General features: G+C 34.5%; 1 protein-coding gene across 1 annotated transcript; it reads right to left on the reverse strand.

Moving 5' to 3' along the window:
• Window positions 1–4,434: 4,434 nt before the first annotated feature.
• LOC139867816 (uncharacterized) lies at window positions 4,435–5,535 on the reverse strand. Its single transcript, XM_071856167.1, has one exon. It carries the CDS (start codon window positions 5,533–5,535, stop codon window positions 4,435–4,437), a length of 1,101 nt encoding a protein of 366 aa, XP_071712268.1.
• Window positions 5,536–14,416: the final 8,881 nt, after the last annotated feature.

Here is a 14,416-nt window from a genome sequence, read left to right on the forward strand (position 1 = left end):
TTGAATTTGGTTTCGGTTTGATTTTTGGTTTTAATTTTTAGAATTTCAAAACCGAAAAAACCGAACCGAATAAACCGAAAAATCGAAAACCGAACCGATGAACACCCCTACCAGCGACAGCACTGGGCCGCGCTGCGACCCACTTCGCCGCGCCGCGCCATTAGGCATATTATGGTGACAGGAGAATTGCAAAACTGACCTGCAGATCAATGTTAGGCTGCGCCGCGCCCAGACTAGTCGCCCCGCGGCATAGGCCTGGGTCTGGTAGCGGGCCCTTTTATATAAAAAAATTTTTTTCGTTTTCTAGCAAGAGTTTAAAGGCGTTATATGCAGTCGATACCCACTAATGCGTCCGCTGATTCTGAGCAGAAGGTGAGAATTGTTGAGGCGGTATCGTCCATGACTGTCGCTTTGAATGAATAGCTGTCATTTTTTAATGATAAGCATTAGTATATTTCTTTTAGGTAAAAGTGCTGCAATATTTGTAACTTACCAGAAAAGGCATTCGCCTTCGGTTTCGTGATCGGGACACTGTAAGTTTGGCGGGTTTCCTCGCATTCCTCTTGTGAAGGTTGGGCATCCGTAGTAGAACCAATTGTTATTCTCAACGATTGTGCAGATAATTCCTTCAAATTTGAATGTTCGGCCCTGCAATTTATTCATTGAGTATTATGTTTTTATTCCATCAAGTTTACGAAACTAATATTTTTTTTATGTATGTTTATGTACCCTGTAAGCTGTTGGATTGAAATGAAGAATTTCTGCTAGAGGGTATCTGTCTGCATTCTTTTCTTCCTCAGGATCACTAAACTGAATGCGTTCTGGTTGGAGAAGTGGTTGCGCTGCGAATTTCTCTCGGTATCTGTCACAAAGCTTTGGATTAATTTTTGGAAGTTTTTTTGTTTTTGATATTTGTGGATGTAAAACTTACTGCTCTATTTGCTGATGGTACTCGTCAATATTCGGATTTAGATAATAGTGTGTTGCTGATATCCCGGAAAGCTGTATTTCGGTTGTGACTGAAATATATGGCAGAATAGTTAGTATGTTATCGTATATGACTAACTTAAAAAATGTATGTCATGGCATCATAGAATGGTTTAAAAGTTACAGAATGGTATAGCAGCTGTACAATGGGCAATGGGGTAGATGGTCACTCACCTTATAACAATCTTTGTTTCAATTCTAGTGATACAATTTGAATTTTCTATATGATCGGTCAAAAGTAATTTAACCATTAAATTGGAAAAAAAATATCATATAGAGTTTTTTTTTTAATTATTGGAGAGTAATTATAGGAAATGGACAAAATTATTTAAATAGAATAAGGTTAATATAATAGTAAATAGTTAGCCGATCACAAAACACATGCTATGACCCAATAATACACATGGGGTACATGTCTATGACACATAACAGGGTAACGGAGCTATGTACAAATACTATACAAACTAACATCCAAAAAAATTGTCAACTTAAATTGGGAGTAATTGTAGAATGATGCAGATGTCGGAACCAAAGGCCAAATATATGCCTATAACAACCAGTCAATAGCTGTACTAAAATATCTAAACCGCAAAAGCTATTTTTCTTTTCATTTTTTCTTTCTTTACTTTTGTATACAAAGATTCGCTATGAACATCATTAGGTTGGTAGCCTGTATATGTTACTGTTAAAGCCTTCAAAGTTTTCGTACTAAATGGATATGATTTTGTAAATCCAACTTGGTTAATTGTTTGTAACTCACAATCTTTCTCTGTTTTTGTAGAAGTTGCTATTTATATATTTCCAGTTTTTTGCCCAAAAAAAGAAGAAAAAAAATCATCAGGTAGGTCAATGTTTTATGGTCATAATTTTTAAAATTTTGGAGTGAAATTCTTACAGTGTTGATTATATAGATGAATAGTTTGTCCATTATGTTTATTAAATATATATACCGAATGTGTTAGTATTATCATTTTGAAGTGTATAAGTTTGTTTTGCTGACCTATGTTGTCCTTCACCCAGTAAGAGCCAATTGCTATCATCACCGGTTTGGCCATGCCATTGTACGCTTCTATGTCGAAATTTGTAGCCATGTCATTCCATAAGGTGAACTCAATCGTCATCTCACTGCATTAATATCGTTTTTTTTTTCAGGCATCTTTTTCAAATGTATGTATTGTTTATGTTACCGATATATTTAATAAAGTTGAGGACTGTTACCTTAAATCGATAATGTTCATAGAACAGCGTTGAATCAACTCTCCTTTTTTCCCACGACTTTCTTGAACGTCGCCCACGTGCTGTATGCATCCTATATAGTCTGCAAAGATAGTATATTGGTTAGCGAGTTTAAGCTAAAAAGAAGTGGATGAATAATTTTATAGGATTGCATTTGGACCTGCAACTTTGTAGAGTTTGAGATGCGTGTATGGAGTAAATTCGAAGAAATGTAACGGGAAACCGACAACTGGTATGTTCTCAAAACAGGTTTCTAGTCCGAAAGCTAAGAATGTGGGGTTGGAAATGGCCTGATCTATTTTTTGTGATGGCGTACAAACGAAGTTTGATATCCTATAAGCCCTGTTAACTTGAAGAGTGCGTAGCAAAGTATTTCTGTTTCTCCAATCTATGTTAGCCTGTATAGCATTTCCCTATATGTAACAAAATCAGATTTTTATTAAGCATAGTTGTGTATTATATTATCAGAAATATCATGATTTAAATCATCAAAATTTCATTTATCGGACATAAGCTATCACTATAAAAATAATAATAAGTCGTATAAGCTGTAGAAATAAACGAACGTAAAATATATGCTATTTGCTGGGTTATATCAATAAAAATAAATTAAAAATAAATTGTGAACACAAAATAACCTGCACACAGAAAAAATTGAAATCGCAGCCCCGCATCACATATGGGAAACTGAATAACAATTGTGAGTTCTTTCTAATTTAAACAGTGATAACAATTTTGGCAAATCAGCCTTTTATTAGGTATAGTTGTGTATCTAAACCATTATATGTGCTTAGAATGTGTACCTCCATGTCAAGTAGTATGCAGGAATATCCACGAGGTCTAATTTCTTTTGGTCGCTTAGCTATCCATAGCCTGTATACTATCGCTTCAATGACTTTCAATTTCTGACCCGGGCGTAGTGTTGAGATTGGTACCAGCTCTGCTTGTTGATTCATCCTGCGATAAAGGTAAACATTAAGGTGACATATAGGATTCGTAAGCAGTTAGTATAAATATGCAGTTATGTAGAAGTACACGTGCTATCAATTTTGATATTAAAACTAACTACTTATTAATGACCTGTTTGCGGACAATGGTTTGCAAAAAATCTTTATAAACAATGTTTTTCGTCACATTATGACCTTGACCATCTTCATTTTTATAAGTATTTTGAGACCATTTGGTGATGTTGCCCTAGAAAGAGCAACATATAATTGCCCGTGACCAAATACGGGTTTTGGCAAATATATGCCAATCTTATTTAAGGATTGTCCCTGACTTTTATTAATGGTCATTGCGTATGACAGCTTAACGGGATGTTGTATTCTTTTGAAAATATATGGTAAGACATTGTCTTCGTATATTAGGGTAACTCTAGGGATGTGGACTTTCTGGCTAATCCTTTTTCCTGTGATGATCTCGCCTGCAATCAGGTTTGATAGTAGTTGTGTTACTATCATTCTGGTTCCGTTGCATAAGCCTCCAGCAACATTTAAATTTCGAAGCAAAATTATCGGAACCCCAACTTTCAAACACAATTCATGTGGGGGAAGCCCTGGAAAATTTTGAGAGTTTAAGTATTCCGTTGGGTAGAGTAACTCAGTTTGTCCACCATCACTGCTATATGGGGTTGCTGTATCGCAACTTGTGTAAGTTCTTTGTGGACCTTCTATGCTTGTAAGAATCATGTTGTTAATGGCATCAGCCGTCTCATTTTTTGGACAAACAATTGCTTGTTGTTGTAATTTCCCTGCATCCGGAAATCGCAGCAGACTTTGATCGTAAATGAACGATATAAGTTGTGAGAGACCGGCTTCGCCACTTGGAATACAAAATCTTTCTGGAATTTGGACCCAAGAAGCATTGTGAGGGTCTGATTCATCTGGAACACCGATATTACCATTCCCGATTTCCAATAACCATCTTGCGAAATTAGCATTGTCTTTTTTTTGTATCGTGGAAAGGTTTCGCTGATGCAGTCACATATTTTCTTTCAAAGTAATGATTGTAAATTTTTTCCATAGGTATGAATTTGCTATAGACGCGTCAAGGATTTCACGTTTTCCGCATCTTTTTATGACAGGAAGAGTTTGGCGGAAATCTCCACCTAATATGAATGTTAGACCACCAAAAGGAATTTCTGGAGAGTCGTAGATATCCCTTAGTGTCCTATCGAGGGTTTCCAAACACTTTCGGTTATTCATTGGAACTTCATCCCAAATGATTAGTTCTGTTTTTTTCTAGAAGTGACGCCATTTGCGTTTTTTTCTTAATGTTGCACATACTCTCATCGGTAAAATCGATGGGAATCTTGAATCTTGAATGTGCGGTTCGACCGGAAGGTAGTAACAGGGAAGCGATCCCAGATGATGCCACGGTGAGCACTATTTTTCCATCAGCTTGAAAGGCGGTCGCAATTGCCTTCCAAAGAAAGGTTTTTCCCGTTCCGCTGTGACCATAGACAAATATTAGTTCTTGCTTTCGACTGCTATTTGAACTGATGACTAAATTGTAGATCATTAGTTGCTTGTCATTTAATTTCAATTCAAGTATGCTTTTTTCAGCAAGCAACGTTTCACGATCGTAATTATTTTCTTCCATTATAAGTCTGTTCTGAAGATCATCAATAAGATGTTGAGGAATTCTAGGGAGACCAAAATCGAAAACGGACTTGGAATACTGATTTAATAAAATCTGCAATTCATAGAAAATGTAACCCTCTAATTCTTCTGAATTTACATATATTCTTGATATACGTAAGGATGGCGCAACCCTAATCGGTATGTCATCAGACATTAATTTCCAGCACTGTTTCCATAACTTTAGAGGGTCTGCGACATCACAGAATTGAAGTATGTGAGAAAACAGTAAACGTAATTGGGATGCAGTTGCTGTTGCGGCTGCTTCTTCCATTGCTGTGAACCATTCTTTATCATCACCTAATAGGCCCATAGCAAGACACGCTTCCCGGTAAGTTGAGTGAACGCTATTGTTTACGGTCATCAGATCTTCAAATGAAACGCTACCTTTCTGATGGCATAATAGCATCCGTAGGTAAAATACTTCACTGAATGCAGGATGCATGTATGTGAGCCGACCTATAGATGGTTTATTCAGATTGCATCTTCTTTTCCACCTTTTATGGTCATCATCCCAGACAAATTCTAGAGGGAAATCTAGATATGTTAAATGTCTTCCATCGTTAGAATTTCTGTTATAAAACAACCATTCTGTCAATGTTGTTTTCTTAGAAACCGGGTTGTTCACTATCGATTGTAGACGCTGATTGGAGTGAAACTTAACTAACTGCATATCTTTCAAATGAACAACAAGTATTTGCACGGCAGGTTCACGACTGTGAATTGGAAAGTTAAATATTCTCCAGCATGCCTCAGGCGCACAGATAAATCCTAAATCGGGTTATTTTTTTTTAAATGTTTTTTTTTAAGTTTTTTTGAAAATAAAAATTTTGTTTTAATATTTTTTTTCCAATCACATGTCATTGTCGCGTCACATGTCGCGCTCTGATTGATCCGTTAGATTTCAAGTCAATTGTTGGATTTAAGAGATTACAAATCATAATAATTTATATAGATCATTTATCAATTTATTAATAATTAATAAATTAACTTACATGATCAACCCCTTATAGATTGTAAATACTTTGCTCAGTTTGTGGCACCAATCGCTTTCCTTTCCCACGAAATTGCCTTTGTGATTACGTTCCCGAATATATTTTTTTATAGCAAATTGTCTCGACCAGAAAACGCCTTGAATGTTAATGGTGTATCATATACATTTTATAGCAATTTGGCGGTTTTCAGTATTCGCCGCCCAGCGCACAGCAGGCAGCCCAGCGTCAAGCGTAAGTCCTGCAGGCAGCTTCCATGCATAAGTGTAACGACCCTGATTTTTCCACCTTTAATTAATAATGTTTATTATTAATACTTGTGATTTAACGAATGTATATGATTACATTTACTCGTTACCATGATTAATCGTACATGACTTTTGAATGCCCGAAACGTCTTGGTGACACACGTACATTACACGAATAATATTTTTGAATATTATTTACATTCATGATTAAGTTTTATTAATCATTTTAATTAACTAAGGTTATTAGTTAATTACTTGGGCTATTATTGGATTGTTATTTATTTGGACTTGGGCTTATTTACTTAACTTATTACTTACTTGCATACTTGGGCTTATAAGCCCACCCTACATCTTATATGGACTAATTTAGCCCACCTTAATGTGTAAGTAATACTTTCAACTTAACTAGTTAGCTTAAAGACTCATGGAATCTAGTTGCACACCATTCCCATAAAAACACCTCAAGTAACCAACTTTTTAAGCTTTAACATGCAACAAACTTGTGGACATTCTCCTCCTCCCCTTTTCTTTTTGGACCGTCGGCATTGGGGGATGCAAGGAGAGTTCAAAGTCTTTTTTTTATCACTTATTACTTGCATTCTCTCTAGTTCCATCTCACTTTTACAAACACACACTTTCTTGCAACTCATTTTCTCTCATTTTGATCTTTACTTGTAAGTAACATAAGACTTTTTCTTTCTTTCTTTTCCTTGCAAAACCGTGACCATTAATCATCATCATCAATATTTCTTGTTTTGTTACTTGATCTTTTACTTGTTGTTTATTGTTAAGAATCAGACTTCTTAGTTTGTTCTTCATTTATCTTGTTCATAACAAGAACACACAAGAACTAACTTACTAGTTTTTGTTCTACATTTATTGTTTTAAAAAGATTGTAAGTTCATGGTTGTAAATCATTACTTGTATTCATGTTAGTAAACTTTAAAGTTTACTTTCTTAAAGATCAAACTTTGGTTTGAATCTTTAAAGTATGAACAACCCATGAACTAGTTACTTGTTTACTTAGTTTATTACTTCATATTATGCACTTTAAATTCATGTTTGTTAGTTAAAATTGGTCAAGTGTTACTAGTTAACTTTGATCTCATTTATCTTGAACAAAAGTTAACTTTAAAAGTTCAAGAACATGTAAGTAAGCTTTCCTTAATTATAACTTGGTACACTTATGTTAGATCTAGACTTTTGGGTCTAGGATCTTCAAGATCTAGCTAAGAACTATGTTCTACAACTTAAGATCTTGATTTTATAAGTTTATTTTCAAGTTGTAACTTAATATTAGTTTTAAAGTTCATGTATGTGTTAGATCTAAGACCTTGATGTAACTTAGGTTCATCAAACTTCATACAACTCGTAAGTGAGTTGTGCTACATGTCTTAGACCTACACTTGTGTCATAATAGTCAAAACTTGGTTAATATTACTTTTACATTTCTTGTATGTGTTGAATCTAAGACTTTGATGTAACTTTGGTTCATCAAAACACTTGCAACACTTAAGTGAGTTGTGCTTCATGTCTTAGACTTACACTTGGGTTATGATGGTCAAACCTTGGTGAAAATAATGCAAACACATTAATGAGTTGTACACTTGAAGTTATATGCATCAAGGATGAGAACCATGATAAGCATCGAGCACCAAGAACCACCGGAACCTACTGACGCTACTGTTTTACTGTTTCTGTGTCTAACCCCTACGACCTGGGCTACTGTAAAGATGATTTTCAGATATCTCTGTTCGAGTAGATAACTTTTCATATAGGGCTCGTCTTAATCCGAGTTACGGTTTAGGATTTATGGCCCTCCGATCGTCACTATGTCCATTTAACGTTGTGCTGAAAATTCTGACCTACTCGCACTTAGACCGTCGCCACGGTCAAAGGAAGACGAGTTTGCTTCTGTAATTTTTACCACAACTAAAGAACTCATATACGGAGCCATGGCCACTGGTCTTACCTTATTTCACTAGGTATGGAGGCCGTGGTGACTGACCGAACTCAGCCTTTGTTTTAAACTCTTTCCATGAACGAAACTTACTTTACACCTTTTGTTTAATGATGAATGATGATGACTCTTAAGACCTTATTTAAATACTTTTAAACCTATTCGGACGATTTACTGACTTAGTACCATTTGACTTAGGTTGAGGACTTTCCGGACCTACGTACTTGCTTATTTCCCGACTCGACTTTACCGCTACTTTATCATTGTGAGTTATAGCATTCCCTTTTTACTTTAACTTATTTTGGGAACTGAGAATACATGCGGATTTTATGTTTTACATACTAGGCACGAGTACTTAAACTTATATATGTGTGGGTTATACAACGGCATAAACATTCCCTTTAGCTCGGTAACGTTTAATCATTGGTTTTTGAACCGTGAACGCGAATCTTAGATATGGATCCATAGGGTTTGACATCCCCACTCGGGCTAGTCGCGCTAGCAGTCAACGAGTGTTTAATACTTCGTAAACATACGCACTTGCCAAGTGTACTTTCAGGGGGTGATATATTATTAAACGTTAAGTTAGTTACCGAGTGCCCACGGTTGAGCATATACTTAAACATACTGATTTGGATTACTGTTTTGAAACGCTCTTTGTAGCACTGAAATCTCGTGGCCTACCTTAAATTACTGTTATACTTAAACTATAACTCACCAACATCCGTGTTGACGTTTTAAGCATATTTTTCTCAGGTGCTTAAGGTTTGCTTGCTTTCGCTTTACTAGTCATGCTTTGTAGATACCCGCTGCGCTTATTAGAGATGTCACCGCATGAAATGCTATTTTGCATTCAAACATGATACTTTTGAAACGATATATTTGTAACGACCTATGGGTCACATACTATTACTTATGCTTGCTATTCGTAGAAGCATACCTTGGGTTGTTAAACATTTGATGTTGGATAAGACATCACTTTCATTATGAATGCAAACTCTTTTGAAACAGCATATAGTACTTAACCTTGTAATGATCCTGTTGTTGATGGTCCGTATAAGATGATTTAGTACGGGGCATCACATTTGGTATCAGACCATTGGTTGTAGGGAATTAGGTTGCATTAGTGAGTCTAAGACCAACCCGAGTAGGATTCACTAATAGGACTAATCTACAACTTGCTAGTTTACTTGTTTCCGCTGAACTTACTGCATGCCACTGCTTACTTTTACTGCTATATGCCGTATGCTACTACATGTTTTCACTACTGCATGCTACTATTTGCCTTCGATTGCATGCTACTACGTTATATTACTGCATGTTACTGCTTAGTACTACTGCATGCCACTACCTACTCCTACTGCTGTATGAACTTGTTGCATGCTACCGTTTCCTTTTACTGCTACGTAAACTCGCTGTATGCCTTTGCTTACTCTCGCTACTACATGTTACTATCTGCCTTTAGCATGTTACCTCGGTATGATACTGTCACTGTTTCCATGCTACGTACTACCGTAGACGATCTAGGCTGCTGTAGTTGATATGCCTGATCACGCTCTTGCTACATGCCTACTATTCGCTATACCAACTTGGAGAACTTATCCTTCCCAGTTCAGATGTTTTCCTGAACTACTTTCCCACTCGTTTAACCCTAAGAACTAGTAGTGTAATCCACCTGTTACTACTGCTCCACCGTTCCAGAGATCGAAACATTACTTCACGCAATCTAGAAGATTGTTCAGTTGACACATACCCTGTACGCTTGCATGACCGTCACTTAACTCTTTCATTCTTCACCACTGCTCGACGATCTAACGACACTTTTGGACTTAAGTCCCTGATAATGCTAAAAACGAACATATATTTCATAGCATTATTCCTCAAGAAAGACAAGCTTTTAGTTGCAATTGTTCTATTTACAAGTGATATTCGTTTAAATAATAAAAGGTGAAGACAAAAGACAGATTCGACGAATTGAAGACGCAAACGACCAAAAAGCTCAAAAGTACAAAAGACAATCAAAGAGGTTCCAATTATTGATAAGAAACGTCTCGAAATTACAAGAGTACAAGATTTAAAACGCAAAGTACAAGATATTAAATTGTACGCAAGGACGTTCGAAAATCCGGAACCGGGACCAGAGTCAACTCTCAACGCTCGACGCAACGGACTAAAAATTACAAGTTAACTATGTATATAAATATAATATAATATATAATTAATTATATTAATTATATATATATTATATTTATAAATAAATCGTCGGCAAGAAAGACTCCAAAAGGGACTGAGCTGTATTTACAAACTCCGCGACTCGCGGAGTTTGAAGGCCAAAAGTGCCGTGAGTCGCGGAGCCCCAAAGATTGAAACTCCCTATAAAAGCAACCGAATTCTGAGCATTTTTAATCCATCATATATCATTCTCTCTATCTATATACGTAAAATATATATATATATAATTTATATTTTAATTTTAATTTTAATTTTAATCCTAATAATAAGGGTATGTTAGCGAATGTTGTAAGGGTGTAAGTCGAAATTCTGTCCATGTAACGCTACGCTATTTTTAATCATTGTAAGTTATGTTCAACCTTTTTAATTTAATGTCTCGTAGCTAAGTTATTATTATGCTTATTTAATCCGAAGTAATCATGATGTTGGGCTAATTACTAAAATTGGGTAATTGGGCTTTGTACCATAATTGGGGTTTGGATAAAAGAACGACACTTGTGGAAATTAGACTATGGGCTATTAATGGGTTTTATATTAACTAAACAATACCTTGTTAATTTAATATACAAACTTATAATTCGACGTATTTATATATAACCACATACGCTTGACTGGGTACGGTGGGCGGGATATCTATAAATACCAATAATTATTCATTTTACCGGATACGGAACTGGATTAATAGTTAATAGACTTGTTGAAATAGGGGTGAATTACATTCAAGGGTAATTGGTGTAATTGTTAACAAAGTGGTAAAACCTTGGTTTACACGCAGTCGATAACCTGGTGTATTCATTAAACAAAGTATTAAAACCTTGTTACAATTCGAATCCCCAATTAGTTGGAATATTTGACTTCGGGAATAAGAATAATTTGACGAAGGCTTTCGCTCTTTATATTTATGACTGATGGACTATTATGGACAAATCCGTATGGACATATTAAATAATCCAGGACAAAGGACAATTAACCCATGGGCTTAAAATTAAAATCAACATGTCGAACATCATGATTACGGAAGTTTAAATAAGCATAATTCTTTTATTTCATATTTAATTTCCTTTATTTTATATTTAATTGCACTTCTAATTATCGCATTTTTATTGTTATTGTATTTAATTGTACTTTTAATTATCGTACTTTTTAATTATCGCAAGTTTATTTTATCGCACTTTTATTATTCGCAATTTTATTATCGTTATTTACTTTACGCTTTAATTTAAGTCTTGTATTTATTTTTATTATTTTACATTTGGTTTTAACTGCGACTAAAGTTTTAAAATCGACAAACCGGTCATTAAACGGTAAAAACCCCCCTTTATAATAATAATATTACTTATATATATATTTGTATTTTTATAAAAGTAAACTAATATAGCGTTAAGCTTTGTTTAAAAAGATTCCCTGTGGAACGAACCGGACTTACTAAAAACTACACTACTGTACGATTAGGTACACTGCCTATAAGTGTTGTAGCAAGGTTTAAGTATATCCATTCTATAAATAAATAAATATCTTGTGTAAAATTGTATCGTATTTAATAGTATTTCCTGGTAAAATTTAATAGTATTTTATACCCCTTAGCTTTGACATCAAGTTATTTTTGGCGCCGCTGCCGGGGATCTCTCTTAAACGCCGGAAGCGCAACGCTAATATATATAAATAAAAAAAAAAAATTTAGTTTACTTTTATTAAAATTCGTTTTTATAAAAATATGTTTTAAATATTCGAAAATATAAAAAGAAAAACAAAAATTTTATATATTTTTAAGAGTTTGTTAAAAGTTTTATAAGTTTCTTTATTTTTATTTTAGTTTATAAAAATACAAGTTTTATTTAAATATCTTTTATTTATATAAAAACAGAAAATTAGAAAACATAAAAAAAAAAAGCGTCGATTTAAAACTGTGCCAGAGTTGAAATTCGGATCCCCGCGACTCGCGGAGTTTGGTGCTTGAAATACCGCGACTCGCGGAGTAACTCTGACACGCGACAGAAACCCTAAACTGCAATTAATTACGGGTATTAATTAATTATTATTATTATTTAACCCTAATTATTATTATTATTATTATTAGTTTTATTTTAAGTTTTACTTTTTATTTAATTTGTTTTATTTAGTTAAATTAGTTTAATTAAATTGTAAAATTAATAGTTTTAATAAATAAATAATATAAAAATAATATTTTTATAAAAATTGTACTTTTTACAACTTTTTATATATTTTTATATTTTGTCCCTTTTTAATCGTTTTAGCGTAATATTTGTATTTTTAGCTCATATTTAGTTTTAAACTTAGTTTTTGCCATAGTTATTTTTATTTCTAGATTTTTAGGCTTTGCCGTAGAATTCTTTAAGTGCTTTTTCTTTAGACTAAGATTGAGGTGCTTTAGAATTTTGCGACGCCTTTTTAAGTTTTAGTTTCTTTTTAAGTTATTGCCATTTGGGATTTAGTTTTTCCTGTAAGCTTTAATATTTTAGACAACTTTTACCTATGTATCAATTATCATTCCAATTAGTAATCTCAATTTGCGATTATAATTTTAAGTTAGTTGTAGTAATAAGGTTAGGTTAGTCAATTGTTTTTAAGTTTTATAAGTTTCTTTTATTTTTCCGTCACCTTTTATTTTTCAACCATTTTTCTTTTTTGACCTTTTTCGACGAACACTTTTTCTTTCTTATTTCTCGCAATTCTAGTTTTAGGACATAGATTTTTATTCTACTTCTTATCTAAATTTCTTAAAATTACGAAAATTTATTTTAAGTGGTTAAATTAATAGACATCAAAATTTTCTGGTTCGTAGTAATAGTTGGATTTGTACGTGGACCGGGTTATTGGAGCCAAACAGTCCTCAATTATATTGAGACCAAACGAATCCTGCCCCTCTGCTGCATCTTTTGCCTATTCGAAACGTGGGCAAAATCAGAAAAGTCTATTGATTGGATAACTTATTATAATTTTTCTTTCCTTTTTAAAAACTAATAGGATATTTAGTGAATGCACCGAGCAAGACGTTCACCACCTTTTGTACGTTCACCACCTGTAACTAGATCAAGACATTTAGCAAATATTACCGCCGTTGATTTTTCTTTAGAATCATCATCCAGTCGACCAAGTACTTCAGTTCAAATTTTCGATAATCCATTTTTTGAACCCGACCTCACAATTGAGAATCCGGAGAATATTCAGGAACGGTTCATAGATCCTGAACCACTAAACTTTCCTCCGGAACCACCAATCATTCAAACAGAGATTGTTGAGGAACGAACCATTAAATCAGAATCCTCTAGTGATTCAGATTCAACAAATTCAATCATGGAGAATCTGGAACCTTTAAGTATGGAAGACCGAATGAGAGCTAAACGCACTGGCCAAGGTCACGCAATTACTCATCTAGACATTAATGCGCCAGATTATGAAATCAAAGGACAAATTCTACACATGGTGACTAATCAATGCCAATTTAGTGGTGCGCCGAAGGAAGATCCAAATGAACATCTACGTACCTTTAATAGGATCTGCACACTATTTAAAATCCGAGAAGTGGAAGATGAACAGATATATCTCATGTTATTTCCCTGGACTTTAAAGGGAGAAGCCAAAGATTGGTTGGAATCGTTACCAGAAGGGGCGATTGATACATGGGACGTTTTAGTTGAAAAATTTCTTAAACAATTCTTTCCTGCATCTAAAGCCGTAAGACTTCAAGCAGAAATTGTTACGTTTGCACAAAAGCCGAATGAAACTCTATATGAGGCATGGACTAGATATGGAAAGTTGTTAAGAGGATGTCCGCAACATGGTTTAGACACCTGTCAAATAGTACAAATATTTTACCAAGGATGCGACATCACTACAAGGAAAGACATAGATATAGCAGCTGGTGGTTCTATTATGAAGAAAACCGAAACTGATGCTTACAAAATTATTGATAACACTGCTTCCCACTCACATGAGTGGCACCAAGAAAAAGATATCGTTAGATCATCTAAAGCAGCTAGAGCCGATTCTAGTCATGACTTAGATTCCATTTCCGCAAAGATAGATGCTGTCGAGAGACGAATGGAAAAGATGACTAAAGATATTCACTCAATACGAATTAGTTGTGAGCAGTGTGGAGGA

Source organism: Rutidosis leptorrhynchoides, chromosome 9 (genome assembly GCF_046630445.1).
Source record: "Rutidosis leptorrhynchoides isolate AG116_Rl617_1_P2 chromosome 9, CSIRO_AGI_Rlap_v1, whole genome shotgun sequence".
NCBI lineage: Eukaryota > Viridiplantae > Streptophyta > Magnoliopsida > Asterales > Asteraceae > Rutidosis > Rutidosis leptorrhynchoides.